This window comes from Panthera pardus, unplaced genomic scaffold (genome assembly GCF_024362965.1).
Source record: "Panthera pardus isolate Hobbes unplaced genomic scaffold, ASM2436296v1 HiC_scaffold_6, whole genome shotgun sequence".
Classification (NCBI taxonomy): Eukaryota; Metazoa; Chordata; class Mammalia; order Carnivora; family Felidae; genus Panthera; species Panthera pardus.
The window spans coordinates 100,917,364-100,934,259 of NW_026526991.1; the positions used below are offsets into that span (position 1 = coordinate 100,917,364).

The window sequence follows — 16,896 nt, forward strand, 5'->3', positions numbered from 1 at the left end:
CTATAGTGGTTATTTAGCTGACTCTTCATGATAGCCCCATGAGTTGGCAAGAATCCCTATGTGGGGACCTTCTGACCCTAGGAAACAGAGGCTCCAAGAGGCTTCAAAGCCTTGCTCCCAGTCACAAGGAAGTGAGGACCTAGGATTTGAACCCAGGTCTGACTCCAAAGTGCAACCATTTTCTAATTCCTCATGCAGCTCTGGGAGGGGCCCTGATAGGAGTGGGGAGGCCATGTGCTCAGAGGATCTCTGATGAGGAAGGAAGTTTGCTGCCGTGTGTAGATTATCCATGATCCACTTCAGCTTGCTTTTGGGTAACCGTACAATTGTTCTGTTACAAACAGTTAAAACATTTTTTCCTATATGCCTAAAAGGATGAAAACCACTTACAGAAAGCAAAACAAAAGGCAAAGCCAAAAACCAAAAAAGAATCCAACCCTTAACCCCAAACCCCAAAACAACAAATGTGCTGAAAAGAAACTTCCAAAACTAAAATTGCCAGGTTTGTTATTATTGTTCCGTGGCCGTAATGTTGGAGCAGATCATGATTTTAATTGGCAAAAGTGACAGCAGAGAAAGGAGAGAGCAAGTCCTTGATGGTGAACTTGCTGGCCAGAATTAAGTGTGGAGCTCAAAGCTACTGGGTATCATTTCAACGGACGTGGTAACAGTGCATTTAATGAACTAATCAAACATGAAGTATACCAGAAGGGGGGACATCACTGTGTCTACACACAACTCTGACAGCATCTGATTTTAACAAGTTTACTAAAACGACAGTCATGGCCTTGACAATACTGAATGCAGAATACTGGTGTACACAGATTTTACAGAGCGGCAGAACGGCTCCTGAGAGCCGGGTCACAAAATAAGGTTTAACAGATGGCAGAGGCCTGAGGGAAGGCAAGCACACTGATTTTATTGAGAAAAAAGCTTATATACTGTAGGGTTGCTGAAGTTTAATAAATAAAGGTCAACTTATAATATATAAAAACAATATAAACATTTATATGCTACATGCATATCATATAATTTAAAGTAATAATTTATATATGGGGAGAGATGCCAATTTATGTTCTTCCAATTTTTCTCGACAAGGCACACACACAGGAGGTGTCTATCCGTATCCATCGCCAGCCTACAAGTTTATTGTTTTCTGACGTCAGTGCGCGGACGTAGGTTTGGGACGTTTTGCACTGAGAGTTCCAGTGTTTATCGTCAATCCCCCTGCAACCGTTTTTGACAGGCCTGGCTTCTTTACATCTCGTCTCATAAAAATATTGTTTGACGGGAGAGTTGCCGGTTTTGATCTCCCCCAGCACCGTGACCTGGTGTCCCCGAATGTCGATGGCTGAGGACTTGTCGGTTACCCACAGGCTCTCGCTGTCGCATACCGAGTACTCACCTCGGTGACTCTTGTGCTCCGCGTACCTCTTCCTCCGCGACGTTCTGTTGGCCGCCACGGGGTTGCCCACGTAATCCTCCATGAGATACAAGGGAGGGGGCTCCAAGGGGGTGCTGTCACTCAGCAGGACCCGGGGCGAGCTGTAGCGTCTCTGTTGCCGCAGGAGTTCTGTGTCCATTGCAGTCACTGGCTGGAACTCCGACTTGGTGGGCTCTCCCTGCTCCGGCTTTCGGGGGGCTTCTGCTTTGGGCAGGGTGCTCTGGTAGTTTTCCTTAACGTCCACCATCTGCTTGGAGAGCTTGTTTTTCAAAATATCTGCCTGGATCAGCTTAATAATCAGGGAATTTAGCGAGTCTTCAGGCAAACTCCTTTGATCCATGTTGTTACCTTGGATGCCACGGAGATACGCGAGAAATATCACATAAAACAAGATGGACATCACCTTGTTCACCTGTAAGATCTGAAAAGGAAACGCAGGTGTTAGTGGCAGGCTGTGGCAGCTGAATCCATGTCATTCTGGGTTGAGTAACCCTGTGAGAGAGCAAGCAAGAGCAGGGTGTCACCTTCCAGAGTCTTCTCTGATGTCAGGGACCAGGGCTGTCAATTTCTCTCCTTGGGAAATACCGTCTCAATAGGAGTCCTCTGAATCTTTAAAGTACCTTTTTCTCTTAGACCTCTCAAATCTTCCCTCCAGCATTGTGGCTGTGTGATAGGGAAAGAAGTGTGTGTGTGTGTGTGTGTGTCTTGTGCAGGTGAGAGACAGAGAGGGCAAAATAACTTTTTTTAAACCAAATACATGAGTGGCGAGATCTACAGTACACAAGAGTCAGGGCTTTCCCCAGGACCCATGTTCCTAGGAGCCTCAAAGGCAGAGGGACGATGAGGTGAGCACTTTGGACTTCTGTCTCTGCTCTCAGAAATCCCCCACGGCATCTGCGTTTGATGTGTGCTCTATCTGCAGCCGTCTCTTCTGTGTGGACGACGTCCTGCTACTTCTTTAAACATCACTTGAGGGGTGCCTGGGTGGCTCAGTTGGTTGAGTGTCTGACTTCAGCTCAGGTCATAATCTCACCATTCGTGGGTTTGAGCCCCGCATCGGGCTCTGTGCTGACAGCTCGGAGCCTGAAGCCTACTTTGGATTCTATGTCTCTCTCTCTCTCTGCCCCTCCCCCATTCACGTTCTGTCTCTCTCTCTCTCTCTCTCTCTCAAAATAATAAATAAACATTAAAAAAATTTTTTAAGTATCACTTGAGCCTGAAAAGACCAGAGTCCAATGTACCTTGGCAAATTATGAAGAAACTGAATCTAAAAATTATAAAGGTGTGTTTACATTCTTTTAGCAACAGGAGCAGACTTGCAATTGTCTCAAGGAACAGAGCTCTACCGCCCTCCCCCACACCTGATGAAGCTTCTGGGTCTCTCAAAGAAATACCTGAGGATGGGGTCAGGTCGGCTGCCTGCATGATGTAGCCTCAGAGATGGGCTCCTCCCTCGCCAGGCCATGTCTGGTGGACCTGTTCTCTTGACCTTGTAATGAACTTGTGGGCTGCTCCCCACTCTGTGAGAAGGCCTAGCCAAGCTCTCCAGTGGACATGCTTCACCAGGGTGCCCAACTGCTTCACAGAGAACCCCCCTCCCCGCAAACCCTTCACAAAGGGGAGGCCCTGCCAGAGCGCTGCTTGTAGGAGATGGAGACAGAGCAACAACCAGCTCAAGTTAATGGGCTGGACTTGCCCTGAACAGCAAGATTCCCTGTGGATTCACTTTTGTTTGTTTGGCCTTTTAAGTTTCTAGTACAAAAGGTTTCCTTTGGTGGCTGTGTCTTAATTTTGCTATCTCCTTGTTGAAGTGGCATTTTAACCCATCCACACTTTCCTTCCGTTGCCACAGCAGAACCTCTAGACGTGGTTTCTGTCGGGTCCTTACGGAATTATAGGGCTGGCCTCAAGATACCTTTCTGGCTGGTTCTCTCTCACTAGAGCAAAGCCCAGCTTTTCCGAAGGTCGGTGCTGCAAGGAGGCGCTTCAGGTGGGGAGGGCTGGCTACAGGAGTGATCTCCACCTGTACTCTGTGATCCACACCACAGCCTTGAGGTTTCCATCCCTTAGTTACCATCACTACCAACTCACTGACCTCCAGGGCTTCTCAGTTTCCCCTTTAAGGCTCTAAGCATGGAAAATAAAAAGCCTTCCCTCGGTTCACCTTTGGTATTTGCAAAAAGACTTTACTAAATCCAGGGGGAAAATAGAAGGGAAATAAACAAGAGCGGCACAAGAAACAGAAGCAGCCCTGCTTACCAAGTACCCATGCCCGAGCTTGCCCACGCTAACTAGCTCCCGGGACTTCCAGACGCAGCCTCTTTCCCGTCTTGTCTGAAGCACTGCTCTCTCGTTCCCAAAGGCCAACAACGCTGCAAGCACTTCGCTCCAACTTCCTCCTCCTGGCCCTTGGCCCACCTCTTTGATAAGGGGACCATCTTCTTTCCATGGGAACCACTCTTGTGGGACAAATGACTCCTTCAAGGTCAAAGCCAAAAGAAGGATTCTAGCTTTGCTGCCCACCCCTAGAGACTGTCCCAGGAATTGTATTATCCTAGGAAAGTGGTTCCCACAGGATAACTGCTCTCCCTCCCACTCTGCGTATCACTGACATTTCCTTCAATACTGCAGGCTTGACAAACTGAAACTTGAGCCCAAAATGAATGGCATACATGTAGCTAGAATTGCACGCTCATTCCCCGCCCCCAAAATGGAATACAGCTGCAATAAAATAATTGGGGACTAAGAGTCTATCAAAAAACAATTTACGAAATCCTCTCAAGGCCCAGCCACTGTAAGCTAAGAATACACAGGATACCTGCTCGTGGGGAAATAGATCAAGTAGGGTCAATGAGAGAGATCCTAGGGACATGGAGAGTAGATGTGTAGATTAGCAAGGTAATTTACAAGGGGGAACGGACAGGAAGCAAAGTGGATGGTGCCAGTGGATGGCCTTGAGATACAAAAGGAAGAATCTTTATGGTGCTTGAACACGGAAACAAAAGCTTGTAGGAGTAGAAGAGAGATATAAAGCAAGCATTTAATCCAAGTCCTGCATTTTATAGATGAGGAAAACTTAATTGCAGTTGAAAGAGGAAGAGAAATGCACAGGGTAGAGGGATCCCCTGCACTTCTGGCCAGGTGGCCCTTTTGGTCAGATTACAGCTAGGCTCACACTCCCAGGACCCAGCCTTGTTTGCTCTTCCAAAAGCTGCCAGGACAAGCTTTAGGAGCCGTGTGCACGTGTCGTTCCTCTCCCCGGCACACATTCATCACCTTTCCTGTTGAAGTTATTCTCATTCTTCAGTGCCCAGTTGGAAAGCTAACTTCTCCACAACCCTCCCTCCCCCACCCCAAAGTAGTAACCACCACTTTCTTTGCAATCTCTCAGTGTGTTTTCCAATTGCCTGTGGTACAAGGTATCACAGGCCTCAGGGCACTCCATGCTTTCCTCACAAGATCCCCTCTTTTCCAAGGCCAGGAGCCCTTTCCTGTCTGTGCCTCTCCCCTGCAACCTCTCCATGGTGAATATGAGGTGGAGGTCTGGGTGCAGTGAGCCAGGAACGGAAGTGAGGGTGGCTGAAGTCAGGACAGCTACCTAAGTTGCAAAGCCTTGTGTGAAAATAATGGTGGCAGGAGGTGTGACTGTATGTGAGCAAACCCTCCCAGCCCTCAGGTGTGTGCTCCATGGTCCCACCAGACTTCACATATAAAACACAGATTTGAAGATAAAATTCTTAAGAACTTCAAAATTGTAACCATAGAGCATTAAAGCGTGAGTGTGGGATCCCCTTCTTGAGTGCAGGACCTTGTGCTATGGCACTTGCTGCACACCCAAGAAGCCAGCCCTGGCTGCAGAGATTGTTTGAAGGTAAGAGTAGCCATCCATTTTTGGTCAGGAGGGATGGGCAGAGCCCAGTCCACCAAGGACTGCATGGGAGGGTGTCCTGTTCAAAGCTGTGGACGAGGGCTATAACGTCAGCTGCAATCTGGCTGGGAGAGCCTGGGGTTGTGCAGAGTGAAAAGGCCCTCATGACTACCTGTTTTCCTTCCCTGGGCAGTGACAACCAAGGAAAGTGGGAATTAAATGGGGGCAATGGGAGAAGTCAGGATCACCAGGAAGGAATATTTTATCACTGATATGGCTAAAAATCACCAAAGCATGCTGACCATAAAAAGCAGACCGACTTTTAGTTGATCTTATTACTATTTTTAGGTTCTCTCCTGACAATATTCACTACTGTACCTGGGTGGACCTGCTCCTACCACCCCTACCTTGTTTGGCATTGCCTCTGGGAGCCCAGGGCATGGGGGGAGGGGGTTAGAACACAGGTCTCCTGACTCTTTTAGACAACTCTGGCTCTCTCTCAAGTCCCAAGCACAGAAACTCAGCACAGAAAAATCAGGCCATCATGGGTGGGGGTGGGGGTGAGACCAAAAAAAAAAAAGTGCTAATATAACAAAGCTTCCAAATGCCTCTTAGCATCAGTCCTACCTCTTTCTGGAGCTCCACTGTTTCTTACCAACAAATCCAAAACCTTATGATGATACCTGGGAATATGCAGTGGGCGGAAATCATCTGCAGGCTGCTCAGTGTTTCTAAGGCATTTGCAAGGCTGCATTAAAAACCCAGCAGGGTGGGGCACCTGGTGGCTCAGTCAGTCAAGCATCCGACTTCGGCTCAGGTCATGATCTCATGGTCCATGAGTTCAAGCCCCATGTCAAGCTCTGTGCTGTCAGCCTGTGCTCCAGCCTGTGTCTGGAGCCTGCTTCAGATTCTGTGTCTCCCTCTCTCTCTGTCCCTCCCCTGCTCATGCTCTGTCTCTCTCTCCCTCTCAAAAAATAAACATTAAAAAAAGATTAAAAAAACCCAGCAGGGTGCCTGTGGCCTCCACCTTGATAATCTGCTTGTAGATTTTCTGTAGAGGGCAAGTCTAAGAATGGTGCTAATAGAACTCTCTAAAACACAGATGTTTGAAGGAAACTGAGGCGTGGCGTGGGGTGGAGGGCGTCTTCTAAGGTTCGACGCCTCAGTTAACAGTAAAGAGTGACAGAGGACACCTGGTTCCTAAGCTCAATAAAGATCATGTGGCTCATGCATAATCAACATTATTGTGAGAGGTACATAATGAAATCTGTATGAAAGCACTGAGCACAGTATCTGGCATGTTGCGGTACACTGGAAATGTTATTGGGACATGAACTTGCATTATCTGTGGCAGCAGAGTCGCTGAATGCCTGTCCTCGAGGCACACATACAAGGTACCGAGCAGCTGGAGTCAGGAATTCCTTTTCCACAGACAACCCACAGCAATTTGCACCAACACAGAGCTTTCTCCCAAATGCCACCACTAGCAAGTGCTTGGATCTCAGACCAGCCACACTCGTTGTGGGAGAAGAAAAGATTATTGTGAGCTGGAGGCACAGAGAATAGGAAAATCACAAAAGCAAACAGGTATGGGAGGCTGGGAAGTGGTGTTTCTGAATAAGCCAGGGGCAAGAAGGGCCTGAATCTGAGCTCTGGCTCCTTCTGGTCACCAGAGCCTGCATTTTCCACCCCATCTTCTGGGGTGGGCTTTCCCCAGAAGACGAGTTCTCTGGAGTGGGGAGTAAGAAAAGGAAGGCAGCGCCAGCTTGACCCAGGCATGGCACGTCAGTGAATTTTTCAATTTAGAAGGATCTCTATGCTCCTTCTCTTTCGGTCAAGTATCCAAGTATCCTAGTGTGTTATCATCATCTGTATGTTCCTCTTGGTGAAGGGCCCATGTCCCCTTCATGTACACATGCCTGCTGCCTAGCACAGGGCTGGACCACTGCAGAGTCCCCATGTCTCCTTAGTGAATGAATGCCTACCATGATCAAGACCTGCCCAACACACTGCTCAGTGGCCTGAGATCCTGTATGGGCTTCTGCCAAGCCTGGTCTGGAAGCCACTCAACTCGGCCTTCTTTTCCCAAAGAAAATACAAGGCCTGGCTCTGAAGTAGGCCATGGTCCCCAGGCTCTTCTTGGCTATAATTGGAAAAAGACCTGTTAAAGACCTCAGTAAAACCCCCTTCCTACACTCTCCCCAGTGCCCATTTCCCCTGCTCAGAGTTTTCCAAGATCCTGACCAACTAGCAGATGCTATTTTCCTCACTTAGAAATGCTTTCCCACATATGGTGTTTTCTCAGTCTCCGGAGCAACATTCCTACAAGGTTTCACCATCCCTCAAAATACTCAAAAGAGAGCAATTTCTGATTCCTCCTTTCTGGCTCAGTTTACAACACACACAGAGGGTTTTTGGGCAAAGCAGCACAAATGGAAAAGAGAGCTGGGTAGAGAGCCAGGGTGGGACAGGACCTGAGCCCACAGCCACTCATGTCTGTCACACACAAACACCTGGGGGCGCTCTCTTTTGAGCTCCAATTTCCCACTCCAGGACTAGCTTCCCAGCACCTGTGCCTCCCCCTGAGCCAGCACCTAGAGACCTTGCTTGCTGCACACGTGTGGAGTACATTGTTAGCCTGGATGGAATGGGAGCATCAGGAACAAAAATGCTACGTGCCAGGGGCCGACATACATTAAATCTTTAATCTCAGTAACAGCTCCTCTGAGGTATGGATGAACGTTCCCCATTTCAAATGGGGGAGATTGAGGCACAAGACGGTGAGTAACCAGCTAATAAGCGGCAGAGCCAGGATTTGATCACAGTCTGGCTCTGGAATCGATGCTCTCAAAGATTATGCCATGTGGTCCGTCCGTCCCCGGCCTCAAACATTCCAGAGAGTTTATTTCCAGAGGAAGTTCAAGGTCCACGGCTGGGCAGAGTTTCCAGGTGTTTGAGGACACTGTTCCTATTTCTTCCTCCCCATATTCGCTATGAAAGTGTTCACCATGAAAGTAAGCAAACTCTGTCCTGCTGGGGCCTGATGCCCTCCAAGGTCAGTCCCTCTGAGGGTCACCCATCTCTGCAGAGGCCGTGTGCTGTAGTGGACAGGGCACCAAACATACCATCTCAAGTCCTGGCTTTGGTGCCAGCACTGGAAACCAGGATGACTTACAAACAAGGCATAGAGGCTATGTTCTAGCTGTTCTCAAGGAGGAGGCATGAGATCAAATGTGGCGGCACTTTTTAATTTGCCAAGTTTTTAATATGCAAATTCAAGAGATTTCATTATTTCTGGTACAGCCACATCCTCTGGAGGCAAATGCATTTCTCTGGCTGGGTTAACAAGGACACTGTCCAGCTGTATCCAAAAGGGTTTAATTCTTTGGAGAATTTCTGAAGCTATGACATGGTCTCTGACTAATACTAAGGGCTCAAAAGACTCCATCCTGCCAGATAACCCTAATATCTTGTTCAGGGACTGGAAAGGGGGAGAGGTGGGAAAGCGATAGATTTAAAGTAGAATGACAAAAGGGAAAGGAATGTGGTGGAAATATTAAACTAAGGCCATATAAAAGACTGGCAAAGCTTGCTCCCCATATCTTAATTAAAAAATTAATTCAAATTGGCTTTGTTCTGAACCCAGGTCCTGGGGCCTGAAAATTAGTCAGTGGGGCCACATGAAGATGTTCTGACCCATGACAAGGCTTGTTGCTGGAAGAGAGAGCAAGAAAGAGAGAGAGAGAGGGAGAGAGGGAGAAAGGAAGAGGGAGAGGGAGAGAGGGAGAGAGAGAGAGAGAGAGAGAGAGATCCTGGTGGAGCCTCTGCTGGGGATTGGTCTGGTTTTGGTTAATCTCTTTATTAATGATCCGGAAGCAGGAGAGAGGAAAAAGTGGCAGATTAATTAAAATGCACAGATGACGCTCAAAGGGAAGGTGCTGCAAACAGCGGTGAGGACAGACCAATTATTCCCCAGCACCCATGGGGGTTGGCAACCTGGAAATAGCATGATGAGATTCAAACTGGAAACACGTAGGTTAACTCACTGGGGGCAAGATGAATCCAAAACCAACAAGGGAGGGAAATGTTTGTAAAGGGATGAAGGGAAGGAGTGACTTGGAATGGCTACAAGGAGCAAATGAGAAATGAACTCACATGACCAGGGCTGTGTGGGTTTCCACAGCACCGTCTTCTCCTATAACCCTATGTTCTTTTCTAAATCTCGCCTCATACATTCTGAGCTCGCCTCTGCAGTGGCAGCAACTCTTCCGTTCCCTGTCTCATGAAGCATAAAGAATACATAAATTGAGCCTTAGAGAGGGCAAGAAATGGAGCCAAGATCAGAGAGCAAGTGGATGGCTGTTCACAAAAGGTGCTGATGAGCATGCTCTGGCTTCCCCCAAACCAGAAGTGATCAGGGACCCAAGGAAGGAAGACGCACCTCTCCTTGCTTCATTTGAGAGGCCCAGTCCCTAGGCAGACCCACACCTACACAGTCAGAACAGGTGAGAGCAGGGGGAGGGATTTGGATTGCTCTCTTGTTCCTCTTGTTAGAACTTACTTAAACTCAGGGTTCTGAACTTGCCTGACTTGGACAACACTTGCCCCGAGATCTGGGACAGGACAAGGTCCTCAACTTTCAGGAGATGCTGGCTCCCCAGGGGCAACAAGGCACACAGTCATCAGGGAAGGCACATCCCAGGATGAAACAAAACAAATAGAGAACTTCAAAAGTCTACTCACCTCCCTCGGAAAGGAATCTCTGACACTGGTCCCTCTTGGAGGCCAGTAAATGAGGAAGAGAGACTCTTGAACTGACAAGGAGCCCATATTCAAAACCCAAGCTCAATGCCCTGAGATGGAAGTTGAAAGCTGTGAGTTTGCTTTTGCACAGCTGTTGGAAGAGGAATTTTACGTTATTCAAAGCATACCCTCTCCTGTGGCCCCAAGGCAGTGAAAGACGGAAGGTATGGCACATGTCAAAACAATGTGCATCAGCAGCTCCAAGAGCAAGGTAGTACAGTTATTCCCCAGGCCAAGGAACCCTCTGGCATGGCCCCCATCTTGGCAAAGAGATCTGAAAGAAGCCTGGTATGCCAACACAAGCCCCAGGAAATCCAGATTTTCTTTATCCTTTGCATACGACAGACTCTCATTTCATGGCCAAAGGGTGGACAAGGAAGGATCTGCAGAGAAAATCTGAGTCAATCCAGCTACTAGTTATAATGGCATGTGTTTACAAATTTAGTTTTCTTTGTTCTGGACACTAACAATCCCCCACCAGTGTACATAAAAGTGTGCATATATGGGCTCATGTGTGTGGGGGGCATGCTGCAGCCCCCTCAAGATGAGGATGGGGTACAGCCAGGCTATTTCTAAATGACTGTATCATTTAATATTCTAAGACATTTTGGTTTTGCTTTCTGCATCTGGGGAAACTCCATTTTCCAAGTGTAAAAACATGCAAGAGAAGGTTGCTTCAGTTATACAGACAGTTGGGGGTACAGCTGGCATTAAACTCTCAGCATCAGAGAATAATGGTCCAAGTCAACTTTTTGTTTTAGATTTATGCCTTGTGTTTGAATTGGGTTGATGTGTCAAGCATCTGCATTACCTGCAAAGTGCTATACAGCTGAAAGGTAATATTATTACAAGGTAGGGACTGCTGAGTGATCTTTAATAATGAAAATAGATGATGACAATGATGATGATAAATTACTTATCTTGTCCACCTGGCCAAGAATGAGTCTCAAAATGGCAGAAAAAGAAGTTGGCTTCATCTTGAGTGCTGGAAGCTAAGGGAAATCCCAAAGCACGACTTCCATTCACACTCCGGATGCCTCTTCCAAACCAAGACCGCAGCTGACTTGGCAATACCCAAACCTTTGTGCATCAACCAGGGCAGCGGCAGCAAGACCGGGATCAACCCAAACCATAATGGTTTGGCCCCATGAGGACTTGGCTGCAGTGTGGTCAGATGGCAGCCTTTCTCCTCCAGGCTTGGCAATAGGGCTCGTGTCAAATATAGCCTATGTGTCCCCCTCAGCCTCTCTGCTGGCCCCACGGCCAACCTCCTTTCATGAGAATAAGGGATTGGCAAATAGTCCGTAGCCATCTTTGGTCTGGATCCCCTCTCCAGGAAACTCATGGCTGAAGACTGAGTGCCACGGCTTCTGCCTACTTTCTGGGCACCTCTTCCCTCTGCTCACCCTGGCTGCCATCATTCACCTGAACACCCTGGCAGACCAGGAAACCGAGGCAGGAGAGACGTCTATGTGATTTCCTGGACCTCTGCTTGCCCCCTCGTGAAAGGCTACGGGATGTGCACACAGTAAGAAAATCAATCTTCCACCAAAGCTGGAGTGTGCGGTAGGCACTTTGTAAACATTACAACTCCAATCCCAAACAGTCTACTGACTCTCTTTCTGGGCAGCTGGGCGAGACTGAAAACCAACCCAGAGCTTGTCCTCTGAAAGCAATTTTGGCACCAACACTCTGCACCCGAAGCTGTCTTTGATCACAGACACAGTCGTAATAATCGCTTGTAATAACAGCTAGCATTACTGAGCCGCGCCATATGCTAGGGACTTTGTGGGACACTTTACATGGATTATCTCAATTAATCCTCACAGAGACGATTATTATCCCCACTTTTCAGTTGAGGAAACTGAGGCTCAGAAGGATTAAGTCATTTTGTCTGGGATCACATATCAACTGAGAGGCTGAGCCAGGATGCAAACCCCTGTCGGTGTGACCCCATGGGCCTTACTTGTAGCCAGTACCGCATAATGCCTCCCAATTCATTCCAGAGAGTCTAAGGCACCTGCCACTTGCTTGCAGTGAACCAGGCAGTGAGTGCCACACTGATATATTAATATTCCTTTCCTTTTTAGAGAAAGGGACATCCAGGACAGGGCCTCTGGAATGTAAAGAGTACATTTCACAGTCTAAGCCTGGTGTCACCAATTCACAGTGGCTGAAAAATATATCTATGGCATGTGTGGCTAACGGGCTCATTTATACACTCCCTGGCTTCCCAATATGTAAAACACTTCTTCCTTCCTTCCTTATTTGATGGTAAAGAAGACCAAGAACCCAGGGATTTCTTTGGAAAATTGCTGGATTTTCGAAGGTGAGACAGATTCCGATTCTATGGTTTTCTTTGTAGTATATTTGTGGTTGGCAAGCAAAAATAAAATAATGTGGACTCCTGGCACATTTCCTGCTCTGATTCATGAATAAAACCCACTCTGCCACTCATGAGCTTTGTGGCAACGGGAGAATCATTGCTCATCTTTGGGTCTGAATTCCTGATGATATTTCTCCACAGGGTGCTGCTGGTATTTGGGCAGGATAGTTATTCATTATTCAGTCTTGTCCCCCACACATGAAGCTCTGGTCCCCATCTACTAAATACCAATCATGTCCCCCAGTCATGGTGACAACTGAAAAAATGTACTCACACTTTCTGAATACCATCTGGGGAGGCTGTATCCCTCCCGGTTAAGAATCACATAACATAATGCTGGTAGACTGAAGCAGTGGTTCTTAACCATTTTTGGATCATTGACCCTTTTTAGAATGTGCTAAAAGCTAAAGCATCTTTCCCCTGAAAAACATGTTCACATAAAAGAACAACTTTTCAGAAAACTTTCAAGGCATTTCAGACTCCCTGAAGTCTAACCCAGAGGTCCACAGACCCTAGGTGAAGAATTATCAAACTAAAGGGTTTTAAAGCTTCTTTTGAGCTAGAGTCCTCCATTCTTCTATTATCCTCTGCCAACCCTGAGCCTCATTACTGGTCTCATTTTCTGGTCCTCCCCATTCTATGGAGCCAGCACCAGCATCCTAATCCACTAGGATTCTCATAGCATGGGAAGATTATGGCAGGAAAGTGATCTGCCCCAAACGGAACAACAAAATTAGTGGAAGAGCCAGAAATAGAACCCAGCTCTCCATGGGGCACCTGGGTGGCTCAGTCAGTTAAGCATCTGACTCTTGGTTTCAGCTAGGGTCATGATCTCCCGGTTCGTGGGTTTGAGTTCTACGCTGACAGTGCACAGCCTGCTTGGAATCCTCTGTCTCCCCATCTCTGTCTGCCCCTCCCCCATTCCCTCTCTCTTTCTCTCAAAATCAATTTTAAAAAAAACTTAAAAAAATAAAGTTTAAAAAGGAAAAAAAAGAACCCAGCTCTCCAGAGGACCAGCCATGTGTTGCTCATCAGGAACCAGCACAGGACAATATATTTAAGAACACAAGGAGGGGTCCTGTCCACAAGGCTCACTGATAGCAGGGCATCCTTGAGGGGGCAGAGGGGTCCCGTGTGAGCCTGACCAGCATGGCACCTTTAACAATACAATGTGGGTCGTCTGAGGTGCTCATAGCCTGACCTAGCCAATGAGGTAGCCCATGGAAGCAGAATCTTTCCCTTCTTCTTCCTTTTACAAATATCTGGGTAGCATCAACACCATCCTCCATGTGATATCCACATTCCTCAAGGGCTTTAGGATTTTGTGCATTTTCCTTCCCATGTGTGATCCTGTCATTACTCTGCATGACCTCACCTCCATGCTGATGGCTTTTCCATCCCTTTGGTGTCCCTGTTCCTCAACGTCCTTAAGACCAATGCTCTCCATTATGTTTGAAAATTTCATTGTTTCTGGAGAGCCTCTCTGGAGTCTGTCATTATGCTTCTCAGGATGCTACTGAGTGTGGCTGCACATTCTCAGAGGAAAAGCTGGAGGTCAGAGGACTGCAGGCCAGTCACAGAACCCTGGACGATGGAGACAGTGGAGCCACCCTGGAAGCTTGAGAGGGGATGTTTAAGCACAAATAGAGGCTCTCTTGATACATCAGGTATCAAAAATGATTCAATCTACAAAGAGGGTCTAGCTGGAAAATACACTGGGGCCAGATAACATAGACAAGTATGTTGCTAGTTTAAAACACAGCTGCCCATTTTTGACACTCCTATCTAGAGGTGGTATCTGTGTGCCCTCGTATGTGGGTGGCCTGTGGCTGCTTGACCAATATAGTAAAGCGTAAGTAATGTTATATGACTTCCAAGGCTGTAAGAGGCCATGCAGCGTCCACCTGTCGCTGGAGCCCTGAGCTACTGCATGAGTCATCTGGCAGGTCGCAAGGCCACCATGCTGGAGAGGCTCCCCTCGATGGTCTTCTGTCTGGCCCTGCCAGGGCACTAGCCTTGCAAGTAAAACTGACCTAAATAATCCAGACCAACCCATCACCCAAATGAATACCACCAAGCGACCTCTGTTAAGGCCACATGGCACAGAAATATCACCCAGCCCAGCAGTCCCCAAATTCCTGACCCACAAAGTCACGAGAAATGAAAAAATGGCTGCATTTTATGCCACTAAGTTTGGGGTGGTTTGCTACATAGCGAAAATAAGCAAACACCCAGAGCTAGAAAAACTATACAGGATTAAATGTGTCATTTGTTAGTTTCAATGATGACATTTCATGAAATTTGCCCAGAAGCATCTGAGTAAACTCCTGGAGGACAGATCTAAAATGAATCTCTAGGACCACTGTTGGCATATTGCTGATGACTTGAGGTGGAATTGTGAACAGGAGCCTTGGAGCCACCGATCACCTGAAGGCATGCTCAAGCCCAGGTGCTGAAATCCCGAAGGGTCTGACTGCAAAGTGCCAAAGCAGGGGAGCAAAGCCATCCTCTACTCTTTGAGGCTTCAGGGTGTATGTGTGTGTATGTGTGTGTGCGTGCGTGCACAAGCACATGTGCGTACATGTGTGCCTCTGTGTGTGTGTGTGTGTGTGTGTGTGTGTGTGTGTGAGAAAGACAGAGAAAGAGAAGGAGGGAGGAATGGAGAGAGGGAAGGAGGGAGGGACACAGAGACAGAGAGGTAGACAAGGCTTTCCTGAATGGGAGTTTTCGACTGAGTCAAAGGCCGCTAGATGGGTGGCCTTTTTCCTGGCCAGGGAAAAACAGAAGTGGGAATGAACGTCCTCTCCAAAGCCACCACCACTGTAACCCCAGAGGGTGTGTGCACTTAGATCCATGTTAGAAACTGCTCTACCCTGCCACTGTCCCCCAGATATCCTGCACCAGCTTACACTTTCTTCCCACCCACCAGGGAAATGGCGGGCAGGTAGCCACAGACCAGGTACTACAGGAAAGCACGAAGGCAGGAGAGCTCAGCTTCAAAAGGAGCTTCTGGCGATGGTGTGGAGGCCCACAAAATAGGCCATAATCATTCAGGCCACTTGTACTTTGTTCCAAGAGTAGGTGGGGGCAATGCCAGCAGCCCTTGGTCTTTAGAGGTGGGGAAGAAGAGGAATTCCAATCAAAGCATGTGCTGTTGGGAAACAGGCCAGGCAGCGTGCAAGCGCACATGCGTGTGTGTGTGTGTGTGTGTGTGTGTGTGTGTGCGTGTGTGTGTGAATGTGTCCGCATGCCTGTGTGAACATCTGTGTTATGTCTGTGTGTGTATGCCTGGGTGTATGTATCTGTGAGTGTGTGTGTGTGTGTGTCCGTGTGTGAGTGTGTGCATCTGCTCTGAGTGTATAGTGTGTATGTGTGAATATCTGTGTGTGGGTGTTTAGTGTGCCTACATGTGCATGCCTATGTGAAAACTTGTGTGTTTGTGTGAGTGTGTGGTGTGTACATCTGTGTGTGAGTTAAGTGTATGTGCACACTGTGTGTATGTCTATGTGTCTGTGAATATCTGTGTGGTGTGTATGTCTGTGTCTGCATGTGAGTGTGTGGTATGTATGCATGTGTGTGACTGAATATTTGTGTGAGTGTGTGCTTGTGGTGTGAGTGTGTACGTGTGCTGTGTGTTTGGGTGCTTGTGGGAATGTCTGTGTGTGTGTGGTGCGCACATCTGCGTGGACATCTGTGTGTGAATGTGTATGAGTGTGTGTGTGTGGGGGGGTGGTTTACGTGTCTATGTGAAAATCTGTGTGTGGTACGTATGTCCATGTGTCTGCATGTGAGTGTGTGGTATGTATGTGTGTATCTGACTATGTGACGACTTGTTTAAGTGTGTGCATTGGTGTGTGTCTCTGTGTTTGTGGGAATGTGTGTGAGTGTGTAGTGTGCGTGTCTGTGTGGGTATCTATGAGTGTGTCTGCATGTGAGTGTGTGGTGTGTGTGAGTGTGTGTGAATGTGGTGTGTGTGTGTGTGTGTGTGTGTGTGTGTGTGCACACGCGTGCACAGTACGTTGGGAGAGCGAAGCCAAGAAGGGGAGAAAACCGAAGGGTTAAGAGGACTCCAAAGACGGGGCCCCCTGCTCCAGCTTCCCACATAGTCACTGTGGGACCTTGGACAAGCCTTTTTTCCCCACCTTCCAGGCACTGGTCTGCTCTTCCACAGAGTGAAGGGATCAGAACAAATCATCCTAAGATCATTCCGCTATCAGGGTGCCCCCCGACAGGGGTCTAAGGCAAGGCTCTGGGCTGACACTCTCTTTCTGGCCCCCGTGGACACAGAGAATCAAGGGGTGGCCCCGGGGGTCTTCCATAACTCTGCGCCCCACTACACACCCACCAGCTCTGCTCATTTAAGGAGTAAGGCACATGGCTCCGGTGGCCTTCTCT

General features: G+C 47.9%; 1 protein-coding gene across 1 annotated transcript in view; it reads right to left on the bottom strand.

Annotated features, from left to right (window-relative positions):
• Window positions 1-658: 658 nt before the first annotated feature.
• Window positions 659-16,896, bottom strand: part of NTF3 (neurotrophin 3) — a 67,024-nt gene continuing 50,786 nt past the window's right edge. The window contains exon 2 of the mRNA XM_019464768.2: window positions 659-1,865. Within this exon, the coding sequence (XP_019320313.1) occupies window positions 1,071-1,865 (795 nt within the window). The 3' untranslated portion in view covers window positions 659-1,070. The remainder of the gene's footprint in view (window positions 1,866-16,896) is intronic.